The sequence below is a fragment of the Pseudopodoces humilis genome, chromosome 6, assembly GCF_049639895.1.
Source record: "Pseudopodoces humilis isolate 2021_Gansu_Grassland_sample_001 chromosome 6, ASM4963989v1, whole genome shotgun sequence".
Lineage (NCBI taxonomy): Eukaryota > Metazoa > Chordata > Aves > Passeriformes > Paridae > Pseudopodoces > Pseudopodoces humilis.
The window spans coordinates 70,796,536-70,809,673 of record NC_142205.1 but is presented as its reverse complement, the minus strand read 5'-3'; the positions used below and the strand labels follow the sequence as shown (position 1 = coordinate 70,809,673).

At 48.8% G+C, this 13,138-nt stretch overlaps 1 protein-coding gene across 6 annotated transcripts in view; it reads left to right on the top strand.

Moving 5' to 3' along the window:
* Positions 1-13,138, top strand: part of SHROOM3 (shroom family member 3) — a 110,924-nt gene that overhangs the window by 80,201 nt on the left and 17,585 nt on the right. For 5 of the 6 annotated variants that reach the window (XM_005531727.3, XM_088056136.1, XM_088056134.1 and 2 more), the window contains 2 exons: positions 5,502-5,630; positions 12,997-13,128. In XM_005531727.3, the coding sequence (XP_005531784.3) occupies positions 13,070-13,128 (59 nt within the window). In that variant the 5' untranslated portion in view covers positions 5,502-5,630; positions 12,997-13,069. Of the gene's footprint in view, positions 1-272; positions 303-5,501; positions 5,631-12,996; positions 13,129-13,138 lie in introns of those variants that run through there. The other variant, XM_088056138.1, reaches the window with a different exon arrangement.

The window sequence follows — 13,138 nt, the reverse complement described above, 5'->3', positions numbered from 1 at the left end:
GAAAAGTTTTGTCTGTGTGTTTCCACTTGGTTTTTGGCTCTTGGTGTCTTGGTCCCGTGAGCACAGAGTAACAAACCTGGGCAGGCTCCTTGCACAGGAGAGCTCCTGTGCCTTTGTGCTCTGACACACGGGGCACTTGCAGTGCAGCTAAAGGAGATTCTGGGAGCGTGACAGAGATGTGGATTATAGGCTATTTCTGGACCAGCCACAGGAGGTAACAAAATAAGAAATACGTAAGCAATCCAGTCTTCTCACTTCAGGCGGAGCGGGAGGATCTGCCAAGCAGGATGGCCACAGCCAAGGTCGGTGCCTGGGATGAGTGTGGTCTCTCCCTGACAGCGTGGAGGAGACAGGAGGGCTGGCTCTTTGCTGGGAGATGGGGGACTGCCACCGAGGTGGCGATTGCATCCCCAAGGAGACGGAATTCCGGCTCACCGGCTGCTGCGAGCTCGCCTGCGGGATGAGGATAGCCAGAGGTGAAGCTGCCCAGCTCCCTTATGTCACTGGGCTGAGCTGGGGATCTCAGGCTGCCCTGTGCCATTGTGTAACGTGGGGTGCTGTGAGGATAAAGCAGCAGCGTTAACTCCTCCGGCTCCTTCCTGCCTGTCGCAGCCCAGCGAGGCTTAATGCTGCTGCTCCGTGATTTTGTGTCTGTGATGTGCTGTTGGCTCTTTCTGGAGTGGAGGGGGGTTTCCTCTTAGCTTCTGATTTAAGACAAAGGGAAAAATGCCACAGAATGCCTACAAATAGCTGTAGAAGTTGGAAGAAGCGTTCCTTGCTTTAATCTCGGTTTCAGAAGCATCGTTGTGCGAGCACCTATGTTTCTAGGATAGCTTTTAACTGTCAGTGGTTACAAATACTCCTGTTGATCCCAAATGGTTTAAAAATGAGAATTTAATCTCCATCCTCTCTTCTAGAACAACACTGGATTTAGAGATAACAAGATATTAAAAATTACTACGCCTGTTAACATTTGGGGATTGGATCCCCTGGGACTCAGGTCATTTATTACTGTGGCAGCAAACCAGGTGTTAGTTTAAACTCGGTGATCATGGCTTCAAGAGGTGGAACCATTAAAAAATACCTATTCTGAAAAATAAATGTAAAAAAATTAGTAATTTCTAGAACTATTTCTAATAGTTCCAGGTGCTGTTTGTGGCTGATCTCAGGTATATCCTAGACTCATCCCTGGAACTACAGGCAGCTAAGCCAAGAGTACAGGGTGGTAGTGCAGCCAGAAGAACTGTAATGCTGTTGTCCTGGAAAATTAAATGCTATTGCCAGACAAAACTTCTGAAGTTGGGTTTGTGCCTCTTCCCTGTGCAAAATCTGTCTCCTCTTTGGGAATTACAGCCAGGCAGCTGAGCTTGCACTGCATCATTTCCTCAGTGAGAGCAGTGGTTTATGCTGCTGCCATTACTCAGGGAGCTATTGTTACGAAACATGGAGTTCAATTAATTAAGAAATGATCTCTACAGACTGAGATAATTGCCAGGAGGGCTGCTGGGCAGAGGCTCCCACCCACACTCTTCTGTCCAGGCTGGCTTTAGAAAACCAATCTCTGTTGGAATGTGGAGGTTGTAAATAAGGATAAGGAAGACTGAAGAAAGTGAGGAGGAAGAGCCAGGAGCCCAAAAGGTTAAGATAAGTGCTGTGAAACGTTCCAAGCACGCAGGTAACACGAGGTCAGCACAGGAGGCAGATAAGGTGGTCAGAGGAGCTCAGAGGCAAAGGATCTCCCTAAAACAGTGACCAAGTTCTGCAAGGACTCTGGCAGCTCAGGAGGGCCATGAGACATCAGATGGCAGCAACTGCCAAGCCAGTCTTATGGAGAACTGATTAATATAAAATAAGGCCACCCATGTGTTCTTGAAGAGCTCTGAGGAAGGTGGTGAAAAGTAGGGAGAGTTTCACAGATGCCTGCTGCGGAAAGGCCGTGCTGGCTGTGCGGGGAGAGATGGATGTGGGGTCAGGAGGTGCTGCCTTTCTTCTGGAGGGGGCACTGAAACTTCTGAGGGAGGTTTTCCTTGAAAAAAGGCCTTAGTCTCTAGCACTGTATTCTTTCACTGTCAAGCAAGCAGCAAGGAAAAAATCCAAGCAGGCCATATTTTTAGATGAGGGAAAAGCTGAGCAGAGTGTACTCATGGACATGTGTGGTATTAAATACCAAAGGCACCGTGGAAGCAAGCAAGTATAAATAACAATTCATAATTAAACACGAACTTTGCAGAAAAGAAATTATTTCAGAGGCAGCTGCCAGCCTCAGGTGGGAGGTAGAGGAGTTTTAAATAGACTGTGTGTGCTGGGTTTCCTGTCTCCCACTTGAGAGCTTCAGAAACAACAGGATAACAAAAGGAACAACTGCAGGCCCCTCCTTGCCAGGGATACTTTTTAGCTATGGAATTGTGAGGCCCTTTGCAGCATCCCAAAATAAAATGCAGCCCCGGGCTTTAAGAGCATCCCATCAGACTGAGTGCTGCCACAGGGAGCTGGAGAGCTGTCCCAGGGCAGCTGGAGCTTTCAGAGGAGGTCCACTCCAAGGAGAAGGTGTGAGGACAGCCAAGAGCAAAGGTAGGCCCTCAACACCTTTGCACAAGAGCGGCTGTCTCCGTGTTACGGTGGAAGAAGTGTCTCTATGGGAATTAAGAGCCTCCTGATTGTTAGACTGAGCTGCCTTACTTAGGAACGCCACAGGAAATGTTCAGGGATAAGCAGCTGGGTAAGGCAGAAGGCTGCAAGGGGAGGACAGCTGCTGGGCTCGGGCTCCTGTTTGGGGAAGTGGCCTCAGCTCTTCTCCCTGCCCTGCCAGCCGTGCTCTTGCGGGGACATCCCTGTATGGGGACCGGCCCTCTGAGGTGGGTGTGCTTCCCAGGTGGAAGGATCCTCATCTCTTGTGTTCCCCACTGATTCATGGTGTTATTTCTAGAGTGGCTGATTAGTTTTCAGTGTCTTACTGAGCCTGCCACGCACCACAGAGCTCTGCAATTACAGTTGTTTAAGAGGCTGGGGAAACAAAAACTCTGTTGCATTTCCTTGTTCCCTGCAACAGCACCTCCGGAGCCCATGGAGACACTAATTAAGGTGTCATTGTGAGGTAAAGACACAAAGTTATGCACCCCAGCAAGCAGGGGTTGCTCCTGGGAGGAGGATCACCCAGGCTGCTTATCCTCCCTCCCTCTGCTCGGGGCTGCCCATGGAGGGTCAGGCTCTGCAGGCCTGGATGGGAGCACTTGGAAGGGACTTGGGCTCAGAAAGCAGAGTTTAGAGTCTTTGGTGTCTCTTGCTTTCTTAGCATCCTTCAAAAGCTGTTTTTTCTTAAAAAAAAAAAAAAGTGCTGAAAGATCACTAGGCTGTGGTGCCCACAGAGCTGTAGGTGTTAGAGTCTGAGGCACAGGGTGCGTGCCCTTATCTCTGGTGCCTGTCTCTGACATCCAGGAAAACACTGAATTTCATATAACACCATGAAAACAACTGTTAAATAGAAAAACTAAAAGTGTAGGTGTGTATTAGTGTGTAAATTAGAGAGTTTCCTTAAGTCACTGGGTGGAAAAGTTCATTTAGAGTTTGAACTAGTTTAGAGAACAGAAGGCAAGATGGAGGATTTAGGGTGTTGTCTCTTGTCCTTCTTTCTTCTTCATCTTCTTCTTCTTCTAGAAGTTTTTGGATACTAGTAAGTGATTAGATAGAGAATGCCACAGTGCAGCACACAGATGATAAGTCATTGAGTCTCTGAGAAAAATTACTTACATGTCTATTGTTAATTGAGTGAAAATAAGTATAAGAGATAAAAAAGCTGCGTATTTCGAGGCCATTTTGTGCCTTTCGAGCCAATTTGAGACAAGCAATAATAAGTTGAATTTAAGGAGACCGAAATCACCAGCAACAGTAGGCACTTACTACTCCTTTATATCATTTCCTCAGGTTGTTGGTGACTCTTTTCTTGGCACAGGGGCAATTTCCCAGCGCTACATCTTGTCCCTGGATCCCTCAGGGACAGCTGGCCGGATAGAAGGCATGAGCAGCTTTCCTCTCTGCAGGAGCACAGCTGTGCTGTGGCCTGGCAAAGCCAAACTCTGCTCTTCAGGAAACAAGCAGGGAAGCACAGGCTTCTGTTCTCCAAAGGCTGAATCTGTGAATAGATTTTGATCACAAAATTGTACGGATAAATTGTTTATATGCAATCTTTTAAATCCTTGTCTGTTGCCGGCCTTCTGTCCTTTCTGTGTCTTGCAGTGAAATCTCTGGAAATCGGTGATTTTTCATGGTAGGCTTGGTGAGCAAAGAGAATTGGAGCATTTAAGGATATTGGCACTTGCAGGGCTGCAGTAAAGGAGATTGTGCTCCTGGTGTACAGTGAGGCTGGAACGGGAGCAGGGGAGGGGAAACTTCCAAGTTTGATCGGAGACCTGACATCATCTAAGGAGAGGAGCGGCAGAGATGAAGCAGGACGGGATTTGGCACGTAGAAAGGAAAGGCAGCCAAGGCAGGATTTGGGGTAAAAACTGGATGAAGATAAGCAGGGTGAGCCAAAAAAGGCCGTTCTGGACCAGTCGCTTTCCCTAATGTAGGTGAAAGTGCTGCTGCGCTTCCCTGCTGTATCTCATCCGCAATGTGAGGCTTAACATTCCTGCCTGGCACGTGGGGGCGCGGGGAGGGAGCGTGGGGGAGAAGGCAGCCGGACACAAAGACGGCCGGTCTCTCACCGGAATGGCATCCAAGCCATCTCAGCTATCCAAAGCCCCAGATGCCGGCATGTGGGCTCAGCACACAACAAGAGGCAATTCCAGCTTATCCCGGGCCGGGGCTGCCGCGGGCAGGGAGAGGCGCAGGGGGCCTTTCAGCCCCGCTTTTTTATTCAGCGTGGGGGGTTTCCTTGAGCAAGCCGAAATTTCACATCTCTTCTGCGCTTCAGGGCTAGAAATGGGAGCGAGTGGGGGAATAGTGGAGCGTTCCAGGGGGAAGGAAGGAGCTGAAGCGATGGCTACACGGTGTTTGTGTGATTTGCAGCGGGGTAAATGCATGTTTGCTGACTTTGTGGAATTATCGGTAGAAGGGGGTAGGTTTCTCTTTCTCCTTCTCACTGTGTGGGACTTTCTCTTGGCTTTTCTCGTGTGTGTTCAGAGCATTCCCTGAGCTCTCACAGGGTGGTTACATGTGGAAAAAGCAAATCCTCCAGTGAAAGCCCTGAACTCCACACTTGGGGATTTAGTGTCCCCAAATGCAGCTGCAGGATAACGAGTTTTGTGCCGTGGGACTGGGCAGCTCCTCCAAAACAGTCGTGAGGGACACTTGCAGAGCCATGCCCTGCCCGGATTAAAGAAAAATAAGGATACACACGGCTTTCTGTGACATGTACTTCACTCATTCTAAAAACTAGCCTGATGCCCCTGCCTTACCCTCGGGGTCTGTGCATTGCCCTCTTTCCTAAAATCCTGATGAAGCCCTAACAGGGCTGAGGTTTTGCGTGGTGGTGTTTACATGTCCTTGCTCTCCTTTGGCAGGGACACCCATGCAGCACAGGGATGCACAGAGCTGTCTCCCGGCCCGCTCAGCCCGGACTGCGTGACCACTGACTTCCAGCCCAGCAAAGCCACGTGGGCAGCAGGAGTCAAGTTACGGCTGAAGACCAGGTGAGAATGTGTTTGTCTGTGTCCCTGGAACATCTGCAAAGACAGGGTGGAAAACAGTCACTGCTTTGGCTGCCTGAGGGGCACTCATGGGGAAGGAGTGCTGAAATTTCTCCTCAGAAGCTTTTGTCAGTGCTGGTAAAGGTCATCAGAAATGCTGAACCAAAATATCTCCGCAGAATTGGTGTTAAGTCTTCTCTGACTTCCCAGCTTCAGGTGCCTGGCATTCCAAAATCACCTGGCTTCTTCAGAGTCTCAGAGTTTTAGTGGAAGTTTGGCATTCTTGACTTCAGAGTACCTGTCTGCATTTTTGAACGATTAAATGCCCTGAGAAATCAGTTTCCTGAACTCTGGATTGGCTGGTATTGTGGCTGAGCCTCGCTCCCCTCCTTTGGCCACACAGTTTAGGACCAAATCCTACTGCATTTACTTAGGCAGAGCTTTTGCTGGCATCCAAAGAGCCTCTTAGATCAGTCAGATGTAATCTGAGTGACCTCATAGACTTTTTGTGTCCTGATGTTTGTACCATGAAGTTAAAGCAGTGGCTTTTATTTGTAACATTGCATTTGGGTCAGACCTGGGCTTAGCTGAAGCCAAGAAGCCACACTGGTTTCCTGGAGCTGGTGGAAATGCAGCCTGGTGCCTGTGAGCGAGCAGCTGAGAAGGGAATTCCTCATTCTGATCTTATCAGCAAGGATGCACCTCTGGAGCAACCTCCCTGACCTTAGTGGAGATGCTCTAGCTTCTGGCCACTGTAGGCAGTCACGGATGCTGGCCCTGCCCAGCCTCAGATAGAGCAGATTTTAGAGGCTAAAATACATCCTCAAAGTGATTTTATTGAGCAGAAGTTGATCTCTGACTGGAGAGTGGGACTCTGCATTTCCCTGGGTATGTGACCCGCAGGGAATTTGGGAGAGGAGCTCCCCTGCATCCACCACCTCCCTGTAACAATGAGTCATTCACCATATGCCCTCTGTAAATCCTTCTTTCCCATCAGTTTAGTAGCAGATCTTCACAGAAGCTCTGAAGTTTAGCATTTCACTTGGATAAATTTGCCTTCGGGTGCAGAGCCAATGTTTTGCTTTACTTTTCCGGCAGTGTTGGAGGCTGTGTCTGCACATCTCAGTTTGAGCCTGGCTGGAGCTTGAGTTAGGAACAGGAGGCTGCTTCAATGTATAAGAAAGTGCCTGTGGGAGGTGTTCCAGGCTCGGCAACCTTTGCTTTGGGCCAGGCAGCGGGTGCAGTTCCCCAGCGCATTTGACTCACCCTGTTACCCCCCAAATGTGTGCAAGCACCTCCACACATCCTCCTGAAGGCCCTGCTGCCTCTCTCCCGTTCATCCCTCCTCCACGAGCACTTGGGTGTGGAGCTCACCAGCGCTGCCTGTGATTTGTAACCCTGTAGCTCAGAGGAGAGCCCAGCCAGCCTTGCCCTGCGGATCCCCTTGGTTACCTGCCGTGCCTCATTGTCCGCGTTCCGTTTGGATAATCGGGCTCACGGGGCAGCCTTCCTGCTGCCAGCCACCCAGTTCCTCCTAAGCACCCAACCAGGCCAGGAAAGCACATTCCTTCCATTGTTTCCAAGTCTCTCCTGTTGCAAGTTGCTGTGTGTCGGATATCGGGCTGTGTAAGAATCTAAGCTATGCTTGGGTTTCTGTCTTTTTAACTAATTTACTGACTGGAGAAGAATGAGAAAAAATTACTTGAGTTGAGCCCGTGGGGCCAGTTCGTCGGTCTGGATAAATCAGTGCAGCTCTGAAGAGCCATGGGCAGGGAAGCCACTGCAGGCTCTGGCTGCTAGGATTTTCCACCCTTGCTCTGGGAGAGATGATGTGAATACCTGGAGAAGACAGGGAATAATGGGGTCCTTCTCAAGGACTGTAAGTCAGTCAGCTGCTTCTTTTCCATGTCTGTTCTTTCTTCCTCTTTTTCCAGCAAAGGAAACAGAGTAAAATTATAGAAAGAAGAAGAAAGTTGCAGGGAGTCTTTAACCCAGTGCTCCCCTGCTCCTCACTGTAACCTATGCATGGTCTAGGTACCAGGCTGAAGGCTTTCCTGGCTTCTCCATGTCCTGTAGGAGCAGCATGGATGGACTATCTTGGTGGCAAGAACTTCTTGAAATAGAGGTCTGAAATACTCCTCATTTTGCAGTTTAAATGAAACTCAGTGTGTTGCTTGATAATGCTGTCTTCAAAATAGAAAGCTGTCAGAAGATCCCAGTAGGACCAAGTCCTTGAACCCAGTAATCAAGGAGAGTGAAGTTTGTATACATCACCTCTGCTCCTGTTGAAGCCTGTGCCTGGTTAGTGTCAGGGAATGCCAGTGGGACCCTTTCTTTGGGTAGGGAAAAGTCCTCAGTCTAAATATTGCCTGTCAACCCTGCTCTGGGGTGAAGGGAAGATGGAGCCGCAGCGCATGGCCCTGCTCCGAGCCCCCACTCTTTGTTTCCTTTGCTGGACACTGGGTAAATTCCTCCTTCTTGGATAAGGCAACGTGGGGGTTCCCAGAGACATGTGATAACACAGAGGTGTGACTTGCAGGACCAATAATCATTAATTACAATGTTTGACTGTTCCTAAGTTCAGCAAAGGAGCGCCTGTTGCTCACAGCTGCCATCACCTCTGAGCGATCCCAGCACTTCCATCTGCAGCCTGTGGCTGAGGGCACTTCTGTCAGGAAAAGCCAGTAGAAAAAATCTGTCTCTAGATCCAGGTACATAGTTCTCATCTCTGCTTCCACACAGGGATTTTCTTCCCAGTGGTATGGTGAGGAGTTTTTTCCAAAGAGTTGGTGATGGTAATGGTAAGAATTCTGAGCAGCAACTTCTGATTCCCTTCATCCTGATCCCAGAGAGAGACTTCAGGGAGATTGATACCTGTCTCCCAGTACCCAGATGGAACTCAGGACATGGTCTGATGCAACCCAGACATCCCCAGTGATGCTTTTCAAAGGGGAAAAAGAAATGGTGTCTGACATGTCAGCTGGAAACACCACAGAGGCACAGCACCTGCCTCTGGGAAAGGAGCTGGAGAGAGCAGTGAGGATGGACCAGTCTGGGACAGAGCCCTGAACCAGCCTGAATGGTTTTCTTACAGTTTGGGTTTTTTTTAAATTTTTTAATTTTTTTTTTTTTAGTTTAACCCTGAGACTGCCAAAAACTGTGAGATAGTCCACAGGGATTCACTGTCTGGGGAGTTGTCCTCTAGGAGCTGCAAACTGAATGTATTGTGGAAAAGCAGACTGTGTCCTGGTATGAGAATATTGAGAATATTGACACATTTCACCCAAGTGTTCTCAAGTGAAGGGTTTTTCAGCATGTTTTTTACTTAGGGGAAGTTTTCATCTGAGCATTAAAGGGTGGGGGGCGTGGGCATGATTCTCCCTTTTCCCTACAGATGAGGAGGCACTATTAGCCAAGATCCATGATATGAAATATCATCTCATAGGCCCGGCCTTTCTAATGAGTCTTCCCTTTTCTTAATCAAAATTGTGAAGGGACAGAGCTCACAGCAGATCCTTCCTGCCCCCAGAATTTACCAGAAGGGCTCTGGGAGCCTAAAAAGAGAGATTTAGTGGAAGACACACCAAGCTGACGCCATTCTGGTCCAACTCCTTTCTAACTGACCTCGTCTGTTCTGCTTATTTTTAGAACCATGACTGAACGTTAATTAAGAGCGACGTTGCTTTGAGTAGATTGTGGCCTCGCTCTGTCAAAATCCTAATAGGCTTCTGAGTGCTTTACTTTTTCCTTCCTCTCCTGCCTAATAGATGGGCAGAGAGGCTGCAGCCGCACGTTGGGATGTCTGGAAAACATCTCCCTGTCGTGCTCCCGCTCTTTCAGATGTGTCCATCCTGGAGACAGGTCTGTCCTGGTGATAATTCAGATCTTTGTTCTGCTTTCTGTTGGTGCACGTGCACACTCACCCTGGAAGGAGGGTGCAGGTGAATTGCTGGGATCAGGATCTCTCCATGTGCCAAGATCTTGCTGCTGCATGCACAGGATATGGCTCAGGACACAGTGGCCCTGCCACGTGGGTTTTGTGAGGTTGGAATTATCACCAGCTTGAAATCTTGACTGCTGTGAGGATGACTCGGTAAGGATGGGCAGCTGCCCTCTTGGCTTTCTCTCTTGTGACTCAGTGCCTGGGATCAGATCCAGGAGGCAAAAGTTTTGTGCTCTTATCCAAATCTTACATTTCTCCTGCAGGATGAGGGTCTGTGCTGCAGGGCCCCCATCCCTTCCCACCTCCCCACACGATGGGCTAGGCCTTGGCTATTCCCTTCCAGCTCCAGCAGCCTCCCACACGGCCACTGGGGAAAGCACATCTGCAGGAATTGTGGTTGTGAGTGATGGCAGAGTGACCCTCTGGCCTTGGTTCTCTTCTCTGCCCTGTCCCATCCTCCTTGGACACATGAACAACCACTGGTCCGTGCCATGCCCTCAGGTCACAGAGATGTGTCTGCTGCTCCTGCCTGGATCTGCAGGTGGATTCTGCTTTGCTTGAAAGGTTTTACTGCCTTTATCTTCAGCACTCCTTGTCTCTGCTGAGGAAGGGTTTGGGGCTTGAGGGGACAGAGGAAAATGACCACAAGGTCAGTGCATCGAAAGCATTGTTCACAGTCCTTCAGGCACATGGATGATGTTTCTGATGGATGTGAGAATGATCAAAACAACTCCCCAAGAGTTGTGTGGGAGTAGAAAAAGATCCGTTTATTGGGGCACTGATGACCCTGAGTGGCTGGTTAATCGGCCACAGCATCCTTCTCTGGCTTTCACTTATTGGCTTTCTAAGGATGTGGAAAAAATGCAAATGGCAATTTGAAGAAGCTGGGTTGTTTGCTCTGGCTAAAGATGGGCTTTTGCAAGCTGAAGGACTTGCACTCCTGAAGGATGCTGGGCTTGAGGTGCTGTCAAACTTGGAGAGCAATCGGGTTGTATAATGTATGTATAATAATGTATAATCTGTGTACTCCAGAACTGGCAAGGGACAGTACGTGAAGAACAGGAATCAGACTGACTACCCTTCTCTGGATGTTTTTAATTTATAACCTTGAGAAGAAGATAACCTTTCAGTGATACTAAAAAGAAAGCCTGAGATGCTCATTCATCTGCAGAGTTAGTGACAGTGTCTTTGAAAAGTTCCATTCCTGTTTTGTATGCAATATAATCTCCAGAGATTACAGAAAAGAGTTTGCTCAGCTTTTCCTAATGAGAGACAGCTGCAGGGTGGTTCCTGGTGAACCTTTTCCCTTGTGTTTTCCAGTCTCCAGTGTGAACTGTGGGCTGTAGTCAGCTGCCATTCAGATGCCAGCGTTGCATTGCGTCCCGCCAACTCCTCCGGGTACCTTCGCTCCCAGGCATTTGTCGTGATGCCAACCTGACCTGCATGCCCAGGTTATCTGATCACTGTCCATGAGGAACCAGGAGTCTCTTTCTCCAGCCTTGGCATTTACAGTACAGGGGTCACTCAGTCTATTATTTGAAGTGGAGAATTTTGCAGGAATAAGGTTTTCCAGACACCTTCACAAATACAGTACAGTACAGAATATATAAAAGGTAGGGTGATGAGCTTGGTCTGTTATTGTTGTTATTCTTACAGCTGTGCAGCTTGAAATCCTACAGCCTCCTGTGCCAAAGTGTCACCTGTTGCTCCTGGTTTTGTTGCAGGCAACTTAGCTGCACCAAAGTAACCCCAGTGAAAGATCTCATGATTTGTCTTCACTCAAGTCAGGCATTAGCTGCTGCATTTGCAGGTTTTATCAGTCAGCCAGTTTGCCTGGGATCAATCAGGATCTGCCACATTTCCAAGACTGGGTAGGTGTGCATACGGTGCGAGGTTATCTCACACAGAGCCGGTAAGCTGGTGCCGTGTGTCTTGTGACTAAAATTCACATCTGTCCACGTGTTGTATGGTTATGAGGATATCACACAAAAGGGCTTAAAGTGCCTGTGTGTCAGATGATTGGCTACACAGCTTCCTCACTGTTTCTGCCAATCAAACCAAGGGATCATTCAATTTCTCGAGTGAAAAACTGATGCTGATGGCTTGTACTCCACAAGAAGTACTTTAAGTCTTTAAATGTCTGCAGTGGAAGAGGCAAGAATGTGGGTTATTCTTAATAAACAGTTTTATCAACTTCCCATCTGGCAGTGTCCAGGTTCCTCATTTTCTGGGCAAGGAGCTTAACAGAAGAGCTCTGTCTTAAACACACCTACACATGTAAAGGTAAAATGGTTTAGGGTTCACCTTGCCCTTTGCAGACCTCCAGTCCAGTTTCCCTTAAGACAATCCTGCCACAACAGATATTCAAGGGAAAAGCATATCCCTTCTTCTTCCTTGTTTTAGCAGATGTTGAAAAATTAACCAGCACTTCTGAAATCTGTATGGAAAAAATGCTGGAGAAGTGGCTCTGCCTCTCACTCTCTGCCTGTGCTTTTCCATGCAGTGGCTGCTGATGTTAACTGGTACTAGGAAAGGGCATGACCCTAAAAAGCATTTTAAACGTTCTACACTTCCCTGTACCATTTATTTTCCCAGTCTTAGGTAGTACTGGTGGAATCCTCTCTCAGTGTCTACGTGCCAAGGGCATTTTAATCTATGTACTGATGTGTTCAGGACATGCTGTACTGTGGATTTTTCAGTGAGAGAAAGACTAAAGAAAGATGTGTCATATTCTCCTCTTGCATTTATTGAGTCAGAATTGTCCTGCAAGCTGTCACATTTCAGTAGGACACGGGCCCAGTGCTGCTCCTCGTTCTCTCAGGGAAAGAGTGAGAAGCTGTGGAAATGAGCGCAGGGGAGAGATTCCCTCAAGGAAAGCAGCAGGAGGATTAAGGACAAGCCCAGAGGCTGGGGCAAAGGAGAGTCTGTGTGGCCTCTTCAGGGGACTCAATCACTAATCCCCTGCTTTGACTTTCCATTGCAGCACTCTGTGCTTTAAATAAGGTGTCGGTGGGTTTTTTTTCCTCAGGGCTGGCAGACTCAGGCCTTGGAGCTGGAGACTGAGGGCACCAAAGGGCAGCCGTGCTGTGCCACGCCTGGGGACACACCCTGGGGACAGCTGGCTGGCCGGGCTGGGGCACTTGGTTGTCACGTCTCATCCTGCATTTTTAGCAGCACCAGGGAGAGATCAGAAGTCCCTTTGCTTCCAGCCCCTGATGGCATTTGGTGACACTCTGAGGGGGAGCGTGTTGTGGGGATGTCAGACTCACAGATGGTTACCGTGGGACTTGCTGGGGGTGGGCAAAAACTCAGCAGCGGAGCACAAATGAGCACGAGCGGTTTTACGTGTTGGTGTTGAGTTCACATCCATCTTTCTTGGGAGAGCTGGCCTGTTGCTGATGTGCAACCCCTTTTGCTTTTGCCTAGGCGGAGTGAAACTCCAGGCCGACCTCACTCCTGGCATTCAACCAAACTTGCCGAGAACCAACCCGATCCCAGCATGATGCAAATATCTCAGGGTACGCTTGGCACCCCTTGGCATCAGTCCTACCACTCCAGGTAAGCTCCA